Source organism: Selaginella moellendorffii, unplaced genomic scaffold (genome assembly GCF_000143415.4).
Source record: "Selaginella moellendorffii unplaced genomic scaffold, v1.0 SELMOscaffold_7, whole genome shotgun sequence".
NCBI lineage: Eukaryota > Viridiplantae > Streptophyta > Lycopodiopsida > Selaginellales > Selaginellaceae > Selaginella > Selaginella moellendorffii.
In genome coordinates, this window is record NW_003314268.1 from 1,212,415 (window position 1) to 1,223,965 (window position 11,551).

At 42.5% G+C, this 11,551-nt stretch overlaps 1 protein-coding gene across 1 annotated transcript; it reads left to right on the top strand.

Moving 5' to 3' along the window:
• Nucleotides 1–6,688: 6,688 nt before the first annotated feature.
• On the top strand, nucleotides 6,689–8,278 carry LOC9652766 (flavonoid 3'-monooxygenase). Its single transcript, XM_002966152.2, has 2 exons — nucleotides 6,689–7,571; nucleotides 7,622–8,278. Exons 1-2 carry the CDS (start codon nucleotides 6,714–6,716, stop codon nucleotides 8,246–8,248), a joined length of 1,485 nt encoding a protein of 494 aa, XP_002966198.2. The 5' UTR covers nucleotides 6,689–6,713; the 3' UTR covers nucleotides 8,249–8,278.
• The last annotated feature ends 3,273 nt before the right edge of the window (nucleotides 8,279–11,551 follow it).

Below are 11,551 nucleotides of genomic sequence, written 5' to 3' on the forward strand. Positions count from 1 at the left end.
ATCTCGGACTCTGTCTCGAACTCGGTCTCGAACTCGGTCTCTGATTTGGCCTCGGCTCGATCCCGGACTCTATCTCAAAGTCGGTCTCAAAGTCGGTCTTGGACTTGATCTTCGACTCGGTCCCATCCGATGAACTCTTTGTTATTTCGGTCATGCTTTCGGGGATCCTTTAGCCTACGACAGCTCGAGGAGTCGGTTTCTTACAACTCCATCACCCATAGAAGAAGTTCGATGCCTACATCGAACGCCTCTTTTTTATCCTACGACTTGTTGACCATGTCTCCAGGGGCATCCCCCCACTTAGCGGTGTGCCTAAGTTAGCCTCCCCGGCCAAGAGCCCATGACAACGGAATATAGGTGTCCCTATATTCCTCACCTCACCACGCCCTAGTATGGGGTTGGGACTTGAACCTAGCCTTGCTTTACTAGGGGGTTGGGACTCGAACCCAACCTCCGTAGAATACGTCTACGGATTCGACATCCCCGCGGGGAGTCGGGCGTAGTGCCCTACGCTTGGTCAACCTAGCTAACCCATGCTAATTAGCTTACCTTCGGTGCGCCTTTGGGTCCCAACATATGCCACTTGCTCAACTTTGCAAATTGATATTTTAATTGAACTTTGCATAAGTACATAGAGTTCTGCCTTGTAGAAATTCCTCCATTAAATCTTGCGCGTTCGCTAGGTTCTCCTTCGGTTCCCATGTTGCTTCATAGTGTGGAAATCCTTTCCACTTCACATGGAACTCTCTCACCTTGTGTCCTTGTCGCTTACTATTGCGCGCATTGAGGATGGCCTCAACTTCATAACCAGGGGCAGAAAGGGACTTGATAGGAACTGACAAAGGGACTTTGGGGAAGGCGATTCCTCAGGTCTGTGGGCATCCTAAGGATGCTAAGGAGTGGATCTAGGATGACCACTCGTGGATAGATGGCCCAGTCTTGGAGAGACGGGATGGTGATGCAAGTGGTATTGGACCACTAGTGCAGCAAAGGTGAATGGGCATGGCCTTAGCGTAACGGGCCGAGATGTTAGTGGTACCTTTGGGTGTTGGTCTTGGGACCGGACACGCGGAGCACTTGGACCAGGTGCAAATGTTGAGTGGCATGGATGCCATTTTTGGGGCTAGCAAGTCCCAAGTCCTGAATTGGACTGATGGAGGTTGTGAATGAGACTCCTCCAAGTGGTTGGAGGTGTGGTTAAGTGACTAAAGTAGAATGGAAAATTTAGTCGCTTACATTGCTCTTGTTGCTCATGGCAAAAGAACTAAATTATCATTATTTGGCACACCTCTTTTAACATGGTGTTCATAGCAAGCGTAAGTGAACTCCATCTAGCTCCATTGCAAAGCCATGAATATATACTATCTGGAGTTATGTCTCTAATGCATCCCATTAAATTTATCCTTCGTTGCCATTGATTTCTAGTGTAACTCTCTCAATGCTTTAGTTTTGCACCATGATGTTTAGAAGATTTGCATGACTCAAAAGTAGGTTGAAGTCTAACCAATTCCATGAATTGGTGGGGCTTATACTTCGATTGTGTACTACATAAGGGTGTATAGTGTTGATGTTTGTGGAGTTCTCTCAAGTGTAGCATGCTGAAGGAGATTTGAGAATATGGAAGTTGCAATTGCATGCAATAACATTTAGGTGAGAAGAGCAATAATAATGGACACTTTCAACATTTTCCAATTATAACCATTTCAAATTTTAAAATTTGTAAAAAGAGTTTCCAAGTATAGGGTGAAACTATCCAATATATGCTATGCACTACGGCCGAAGAACTAGAGTTTTCAGGGATTGGAAGTTCGTGATTTGGTAAGAGTAGATTTGTGATAGTATCCTATCTACTCTAACCTTGTTGTAATGTTTGAGGTTTCTAGGTTTCCTCCTAGTATGGCAAACTAGAAAGGATTCTATGACTTCTTTGAGGTACAACAATGGATCCAACAGAGTATAAGACTGAGGATTCTATATTATGCCTCCTCCTCTCAAGGCTTGGCAATCCCTCCAATAAGGTTGCTTAAGACTACTTCTAATGTTATGCTAATTATTGAGGGGAAAGGTCCTGTTGAAGAAAGTGACAATGAGGGATGTATTACTGCTCGAGATGTAAGCGAGGACAAGTTCATAGATCCAGAGGGTGATTTTTGTTCTACCATGAAACAAGAACCAGAGGCGCCGATACCTGGTGGCCACACACCTGGCCTCTCGATCTCCCCTTCATAATTTTGGAGCAGTTGAGAGTTCCCCAAGCAAGGATGGGCATCATGTAGCACCCAAGCTCGATAGTTTTGACCCAAATCCTAGATTGGGAGCTGCTTTGGAAGCTATAGTGATTGCCCTTGATGAGGCAAGTATAAGCCGGGAGGGCTATAAATGTTTATAATGGGTATTTGTGGAATATTTTGAATATTTTTACCTTTATCTTTGCTAATGAACTAAGTTAAATTGGAAAGAGTCTCTTTCAAAGTGTTAAGGAATTATATATTTTCAAAACAATTATCTAGTTTAATTGTGAAAGTGTTGAGATTATGGTACTTCCACAACATCAACCCAATATATACAAGCTCTTTGGATTCTAAAGTGCCCGGTGGATCTTGTGTTTGGTCCACTCCATTGATGGGTACGTTAAAGGGAAGAAAACTTCTCGTGTGCATATGGAGAACCTGGGAAATCGAGTAGACAATATACTCTGTCTCTCAACTTAGATCTAAATAGGCTCTCCCAGTCAGTACTCTAGAGAATCAATTGTAGAGTGATGGAACTTGGATAACTCTTTTCGGCTTATCACCAAGGGATCATCATCTGTAGTCAAAGCATTTGTAGTAGCTATAACTGTAAGGACCACAACATATATTTATGAGGAGAGAATTTAAAAAAGATAATGACTTACATTCACAAACATCCTTCTCCTTGAGTGCTTGGGCCTAATTTTGATAACTTAGCCAATATTTGTCAATAAGATGCTCCATAACATCGTATAAACAGATTACTATTGCTCAGTTGCCATTGGCCTTGTTTTCTATGGCTCCCCATGATGTTTGAGGAGGCTAGTAGCAAGGCTAGATAGAGCTGAGGCCAAATTTTATAGACTCAACATGGGCCTCACCACTATTGGATTGCCTTGCATGCTAGACAAATGCTTCTGGATTGGTTATGGATGAAGATTGGATTCCTGAGACTTGGAATGATAGTAGAATTATATGTTGGGCTGTGCCGGGCTGGAAAGGAATACTAGAGTATAAGCCACCCCATATAAGACACTCTGGGAGGTCCACTACTAACTCGTCAAGTTTTGTCATCTTCACCGATAGCTCTCTTTTCCAGCCATATAAGTGTATATGCCAGGTCTTCACGATTGCAATCCACTTAGTGACAAAGGCTGTGGTGAACAGCTGGGGGATGAAAGGTGTTATAGACAACATCCCACCAATGACTTTGGACCGATTGCCATAGTGTGCACGACAACAAGATAAGGACTGCTGATTGTTATTGGCATAGGTGTGCACTACAACCACAAGTGCTGAGAGAGTCTAGCACAGTGAAACAAAAATGAGTCAAACAAATCTAAGGAAAAAAAAATGAAAAGTGTATGGGATCATATTATACCTGTGGCTCATATGGTAGCCCACCTTGAGGTCAGCTTGAATATATCTGGATGTCAAAGCTTCACTAGATGACAATATCAACCATTGGGAGTAGTTGTAGAATGCTAATGGCAAACTATAAGCTTGCTGGTGTGGCGGCATTATCAACTCATCCTACACAGAAATACATATAGAAAAAGGATGGGTACAAATGAAAAACTTACCGAGCTAGACCACTTGTTGCTTCGAGAGGTAGATGGCTAGGTATTGGCACTTGTACTAGTAGATGGAGTTGCAAGAGTTGTAGCAACTGGTGGAGTTGTGGAGCTGGTAGCAATGGCACTATATGGGCTTGAGCATGTCTTGTAGTTGGTGTTGGTGGTAGTGTTCCAGATTGGACAACACCGTGGGCATGAGGTGTCTGGACTTGCTCATTTCAGACACTCAGGCTGCTGCTTTCCAGGGAAGGCAAGGAGAACAAAACGTGCTAGAGGTTTTGAATATGTTGCAGTGTTTGCAATGTTAGGCAACACTCTACTTGCTCAAATGTAGTCAGAAGTTCTGGGTGGGATGCTATTGGAGTTGATATCCCTACTGTGGAGCTTGGAAAATCAAGCGGTTGGCATGTGCCTCACAAGACTATTATCTATACCAATTGTGGAACATCAAGTGCTTGGGTGCATACTCACGAGGCATTTCTTGCATAGTGTCTACTACTATTGAGGCATGCGAGGTTCTTGCTTCAAGCCTAGAAACCATAAGGGATTGGTTATGCAAACTTGATCAAGGAGAAGTTACTTACCATCATAGCTGTGGCACTCTTGTTTGGGCAGTGGTCCTACAATTGGGGGAGTGTGCGCTAGAAGCCTTGCCTCTAGTTAAATCATGTGAATCAATTAGAAAAATGAATAAACCATTGACAAAATCATATAAAGCGTTGTCATAAAACATATCTAAGGCACATTTACTATGGGTGGGACTTGGTGTAAACCCTAATCCAAAACATGGCAACCCTAAAATTGAGGAAATCAAGAATTGAATTTAAATTTTAAATTTACACTAAAGAACACTCAATTTTCTCTGAGTATGGCCAAATACAATTTTTCCAAAGCTCATCACTTCAATAGTGTTGCTGTAGGCAAGGCACTTTCAATGTTAAATGGTAGATCTACACCTGCAACATCAACCATTGCACACTCCATTGTTAGATCTAATGAAATAGATATTTTTTGTCTAAGTTGAGTCCCTCCTGATACATAAAAAATGCCTCATTTCAAACAGTGCCGAGAGCTTGTAAAGTAGCCAAGAGAAATGGTCCAAGTATGTCTTTAATATCTTTTCCACCAACAGCCAGCATAATCCTACAAAAGCACAATTTATGAAGAATTCTATAATATTACCAAAATTCTTACCCAAGCTCTTGTTCCATTGGTTGAAATAAATTTGTAGAAACATGAGGTGGTCTGAAATAATCACCATATCGATACGGACAGACCTAATAAAGGTTCCAGGTTGCAACCCAGTGTGAAATATCCTTTTTGAGGTACAAAGCAAAGACACAATGTAAACTCTAGTTGTGCCATGAATTAGATACATTAAGGATTTTTATGTTTTCCATGGACTTAAAAAAGTGCTTATAAAACCACACCACATGCTCAAAGAGCTCTCTCCACGAATATTCTATGCACTGCAAAACAAAATCGATTTAGTCCTTATTTGGACAAACTCTAACATTATGAGTACCTGGTTATGATACCCCACATATGAAGCTCCTAACTACAAGACCCTAATAGGAGACTATATCCTTTTCAACCTCAATGTGATCTAGAGCATTGTCTCTCCTAGGCCTTCCAAATTGATAAATAGCCTATGCATATGTGTTGAATATTACATGGGATTCTTTGGAGGCAACTAGCTCACAAGCTACAATATAATGAGTTGCCCTACAAATAATGGCATGTATATAAAAATTAAATAAACCTCTGGGAGAGCATCATTGTCACTATCCACATCTAAACCACAGCCTGAATTACTAAAATTGGATGGAAGGCCATCCACCTTTTCTTCCTCCATGTCTTCCAGTAAACCTAGAAAAAAAAGTTTAAGTGATATAAATTTGAAATAAACTAAGGGAATTATACTCATAGCAAGAACTTTGAAGTCCATAGAGAGCAATTTAGTAATAAATTAAAGCCACTTCCAACACTACCCACAAAAATATTTGAAACCAATCACTAGCAAACCAAATTACCTTTTACATTTAATGCCAAGAAACATGCCAAATAACATAGCACTAGGGCACTAAGGCAAGGAAGCATCTCTTAAACCTTATGTCATAATAAATCCAATGATATGTGGCATCTATGTATAGCACAATGTTCATATTATAGGGACATTATCAACCCATCGAATTGCAATGGAATTGATATTTAATGCTAAACCAATAGAAAACTGCCATATGGACACTATATTGCATTAACATCCACCCTTTTACAAATTGCACACTATAGAGAATTGTGCTAATGAAAAAACTCTATGGTTTTTCTGTGGCAGTGGTGTTATACATATGGGGTGGCGGCTTTGCAGCAGTCCAGCACAACGGTGTTGGGGCAATCTGTGAGTACATAGTGGATGTGACTAGAGCACCAACTCTATTTGCAACGCACTTCCACGAGCTCACCATTTCTATCATCAAGGTCCATGGTCCCAGCAGACGTCCTCCTGTAGGAATCTCCAACTTTCACATGAGTGCGCACATAGATCCCAGTTCCCGAAAGCTCACAATACAAGGTACTCGCATATTTTCTTTCTAATGATCTGGTCCGTGAGTTTGTTTCCATGGTCCGTGCGACCAGAGCTTCTGCATACACGTCGTGGAATTCACTTGATTTCCAGAATGCGTCGCCAAGTAAAAGGCTGCGGAGCTCGAAGACTTCTCGCCACAGGCGATTCTGGGAGATGATTTTCAAGGCTTTGGATTTCTTTGTTATTTAAAAAATTGTCGCAGCTTGGATTTTTTAAGAGTTTAGAAGAAATTTCAAAGATGCCAAGCTTAAAAGTCAAAGGTCGGACATCACATTGGATCCAGCGCACGGCTCTACAATTTAGGGGCAGAAAGTAGGAATGTTTTGGGCGGTGCATATAGTGGTCTTCCTCCTCACTGCTTTCATCCTCAAGCAATGGCTCTCCAGCATATCTCTCAATCTTCCGCCAGGCCCCAGAGGATTACCTCTCGTCGGCCACTTCCATCTCCTGGCCATGGGCAAGCTCCCACACATCGCACTCCAGCAGCTCTCCAAGAGATTTGGACCCCTCTTTCACTTGCGCCTGGGATCTGTCCCTGTGTTCGTGGTTTCCAGTCCAGAAATGGCCAAGGAGTTTCTCAAGAACCACGACACGGAATTCGCCTATAGGCCTCGGAACAACGTGGTCTCCATAGTCGTGGATAGCAGGAGCATGTCTTTCTCGCCATATGGAGACTACTGGAAGAAGCTGAGGAAGCTCTGCGCCACGGAGATATTCACGGCCAAAAGGATGAGTATGAACACGCAGATCATCCGGGACGAGCTGTGGGAGCTCAGTGGTGAGCTATTGAGAGCTTCTAAGGCTGGCCAAGTTGTTGGAGTGAGACCACACTTGAGGGCGCTCAGCTTCAACGTCATGACTCGCATTCTGATGAAGAAGACGTACTTTGGATCCAAGGCCTCGGGCGATCCCGCTATTGCGGCGGAGGCCTCGAATTTCATAGCGATGATTGATGAGATCCTCGAGGTGGGAGCGGCTTTCTCGATCACTGACTATTTCCCCTACTTGAGCTGGCTCGACTTGGTTGCCCGCCGTGCAAAGGTGGCCGGGGATAAAATGAATGGCTTCTTGCAAAAGGTTTTGGACGAGCAGCGCCCCGGTGAGGTTCCCGATTTCGTGGAGGTCACAAGGTCTCACATTGGAAACGATGTGGTCAGTCTCAGAGCTCTCCTCATGGTAAGTTGCAAATCTGTGGAACTTACTTGATTGTTCTGTGATCTTGATAGGATCTACTTCTTGGTGGATCTGAAACAGCATCCACTGTGACAGAGTGGGCTCTGGCGGAACTTCTTCACCACCCAGATTGGATGGTCAAAGCTCAGCAAGAGATTGAGAGTGTTGTTGGACGCACACGCATGGTCGAAGAGGGAGACATATCCAAGCTCGAGGTTTTGAATGCCATCATCAAGGAAAGCTTTCGTCTCCATCCTCCCGTTTCTTTGCTCATACCACATGCATCGGTCGAGGCTCAGAATGTTGCAGGCTATGACATCCCCAAGAATGCAATGCTTATTGTGAATGTCTACGCGATTGGCAGAGACCCTCGAGTTTGGAGTGATCCTCTGGAGTTTCAGCCCCAGCGATTCATTGGCAGCAGCATCGGTGTCAATGGCCAAGACTTTGAGCTGCTTCCATTTGGATCTGGAAAGAGGGCTTGCCCCGGGCTTCATCTGGGTCTTAGAAACGTCCAGCTCGTTCTTTCTAATCTTCTCCATGGATTCGAGTGGAAATTTCCTGGAAGCCCAAAAGATCAAACTATGGATGAAGCTATGGGAAACATAAGCTTCATGGCACACACTCTCAAAGCCAAAATCACTCCCAGGCTCAACGAAAGTCTTTACAGGTTGACTTAGGATCATTTGATAATATATTATATAACTCAAGATCATAGAATCAATTAGTCTCATACAATCTTCAAACCAAAATTTAATCATGTAGTACTTACAGATAACATTTAATGTTTGTCTCAACGATCTTGGGCAAATGCAACTGGACTAGCAAATCCTCTTGTTCAAGAAAAAGTCTGGAAACTTTTAAAGTTAGCAAGATGTGCCAAGCCCTTCACATTTTCCAGACCATAAATAGTGTCTGAAAATCTCACCTAATGTCTCAAATTTTGCTATGGCTAGAAGCTTAATGTCAACACTATAAACTTCATGTAGTATAATGACTCTAAACTACTTACAAAGTGGAGGACAACCATGGAGGCATCAGCGAGGACGTAGCAGCAGCAATGATTGTGAGCGGGTTCTGTCGTGAAGTTGTGGACCAGTTTGTTGGAGAGTTTGAGAGGGAGCTTCCCGAGCTTCTCAGGATGAAGCTCAAGGGCTCCGTTGGTTAGAAGAGAGAGAATGAGCGAAGTCATCAAAGAATTGTGTTGATGAATTTGCTTTAAAGCTCAAGGTTAGATTGTTTTAGTTGAGCCTTAAGTGGACGCTGTACAGTGTGTATAAGTGGCATTAGTGCTATTTGAGCCACGAGAAGCCCTGACAAAAACTATACTTTAGAGTGATTCTACTATATTGCAATTGGCTGGTTTAATGTTTCTAGTTTCTAGATTGCTGGGGTTTCAGAGCAATTTGTATGCGTTTGTTGCACCAAAAATCTCTAGGATAGCACGAAATCAAGTACTTGAGAGCCAGCCTTTTGTCTTTATTTTAACATTAACGATGATTTTATATATATATATATATATATATATATGTGTGTGTGTGTGTATATGTATGTATGTATGTATGTATATGTGTATGTATATATACTTAATATCGATGTCTTGCCAAAATGCTTGCATGACACTCTTGGAAGGTCTCCTTGCATAAGTTGTGGCTTGAACTGAGAACTATAAGACCCTTTTGCCATAATAAATTCTCATGATACATTAGCTTCTCATGCGTATAGTCAGGATTATCACAAAACTGTTGCCAAATATCCGAAAGCATCGGATCCAGCAAGTAGCCTTCGTGAATCTTATCAACATACACTGCTTGCTTCAGTACGTTCAAATCATCGTGAACCTAAACCCTAACACATCAGGAAGGATGTGCTTTTCCCTGTAGTGAAATCCAATGCTTGCAGTTGCTCCACCCAGCACTGCTATTTCTTGGACAAATGTTGTTGCTCCAAAATAAATTTGAGGCTGTGATGGTTTGTTTGGAGCATAAACTGTCGAGGCAACAGATAATGGTGGTAGCGACCAATTGCATGAATAACTGCTAGCATTTCCTGTTCATACACTAGTAACCTGAACTTCTGAACAGAGAAGCGACAACTATCAAAGGCCACCAATTCCTCTCCTTGGCAGAGAACTGCTCCAATTCATGCATCTGATGCATCAGTATCAACAATGAAAAGTTGCGAGAAATCTGGAAGCAAAAGTAACAGTGCACCCAGAAGTCGTTGCTTCAGCAACTCAAATGATTCTTGGGCTACATCTGACCATTGAAAAGTAGAAGAGCGCAAAATATTGCTGAGCAGAGCCGCAATAGAGGCAAGCAATGTAAATAGTTTACAAAGCCATAAAAAGCTCATAGTTGCTTCAAAGATTTGGGAAGTGGCCAATTTGCAACAACTTATAATTGTGATGGATCAACCCATACCTTGCCAATGTCCTACACAAAATCTAAGGTACTGAATGGTCTTCAGTCCAAAAGAACACTTGGATAACTTTGCAACCAAAGCATTGTTCTCCAATGGATAAAATCACTTCCAAGTGGTGCAAGTGTTCTGTCCAGTTCTGACTATAGATTAGTATGTCATAAAAAAGAAATTATAACGAACTGGAAGAAATACATAGCCAAGAGCTTGTTCACGAGACTTTCAAACGTAGTAGGCACATTAGTAAGGCCAAAAGGCATTACTCTGAATTGAAACAATCCTTGGTGAGTCCTGAATGCTGTCTTGGCCTTGTCCTCATCTTGCATGGCAATATGATAGTAACCAGAATGAAGGTCAATCTTGGAAAAGAACTTGGTGCTGCCAAGTTCATTCAGAAGCTCATCTACCCTGGGAATAGAGAACCTATTCTTGACGGTTATCCTGTAATCCACCACCATGAACCATAAAAGATGTGAACAAACTATTGCTTTCCTCCACCAACCCTTCCTGTTGTAATTCCTCCACCATGGTATCAACGTTGGCTCGTCCCTCCCTACTCAGACGAATTATCAGAAAGTTAACTGTGATGGAGTGCGGTTCTAACTCAATCCGATGTGTGATCCTAGTGACTTCACTAAAATGATTACTAATTTTCCGAGTGAAAACATGGGCATGCTGGATTGCCACTGCCTTGATATCTGCATGCATGGAGGAAGACTTTATGTCTGTCACTGCCTCCTCCACCTCAACTGATGAGAACTCTTCCCCCTTCCCACAAAGACTGGAATCGAGTTGCCTATCACTAGCAACCAAATTCATTGCACTACCACTTTCTTTGCTGCTTTCTTCAAGTGTAGTCTTGAGCTTATTCAAGTCCCCACTCCTTTCTTCACAGTGTTGTCCTGCTTTCTTCACACCCAGACTTGAAGCTTGAGCAAGAAACCCACTACTTTCTCCACAGTGTTGTCCTACTTTCTTCACACCCGTCTCTAGCTGCCCACATGGACCACTACTACTTTCTTTGCAGTGTTGTCCTGCTTTCTTCACACCCAGGTCCAAAAGATGCAGCTCAGCTATCTTTTTTTCTTGAAGGTACAAAAGAAAGGAAAGTTGTTGGGCTCCTTCCAAAAAGCTCTCTACCGTCTCCAGCATACTTGCATTCGAACGGGTACGATTATTAAAAAACGCCGATTAAAACGCGCGTATAATACGGCGTTTAAAACGGCGTTTAAACACCAAGAATATTTTTAAAAACCCTAAAGAATATGCTTTCTTTTACTTAGGATTAGGGTTCATGTAAAATCAGGGTTCGAAAAAAACCGTAAAATCAGGGTTCGAAAAAAACTGAAAACCATTATACCCGTTCGAAAAAAAGCTAAACAGGTATTAAACGTTCGATACCCGTTCGAATCCGGTTGCGTTCGAATGTTCGGATGCAAGTATGGTCTCCAGCAACCCTTCGTGTCTGCCTCACATGACACTCTGGAAAGAGGCGAGTTCTCTCTCCCCATCACGGCAGTATCTCTGGCAGTTCCCCACTAGCCTCTTGTGTGAAGAAGTAA

What these genes read in the sequence shown, in the direction of transcription:
- LOC9652766 (XM_002966152.2), top strand. Translation starts at nt 6,714, where the DNA reads ATGTTTTGGGCGGTGCATATAGTGGTCTTCCTCCTCACTGCTTTCATC. An exon ending in GTCTCAGAGCTCTCCTCATG is followed by an intron (nt 7,572 to 7,621) that starts GTAAGTTGCAAA and finishes TGATCTTGATAG; the next exon opens with GATCTACTTCTTGGTGGATC.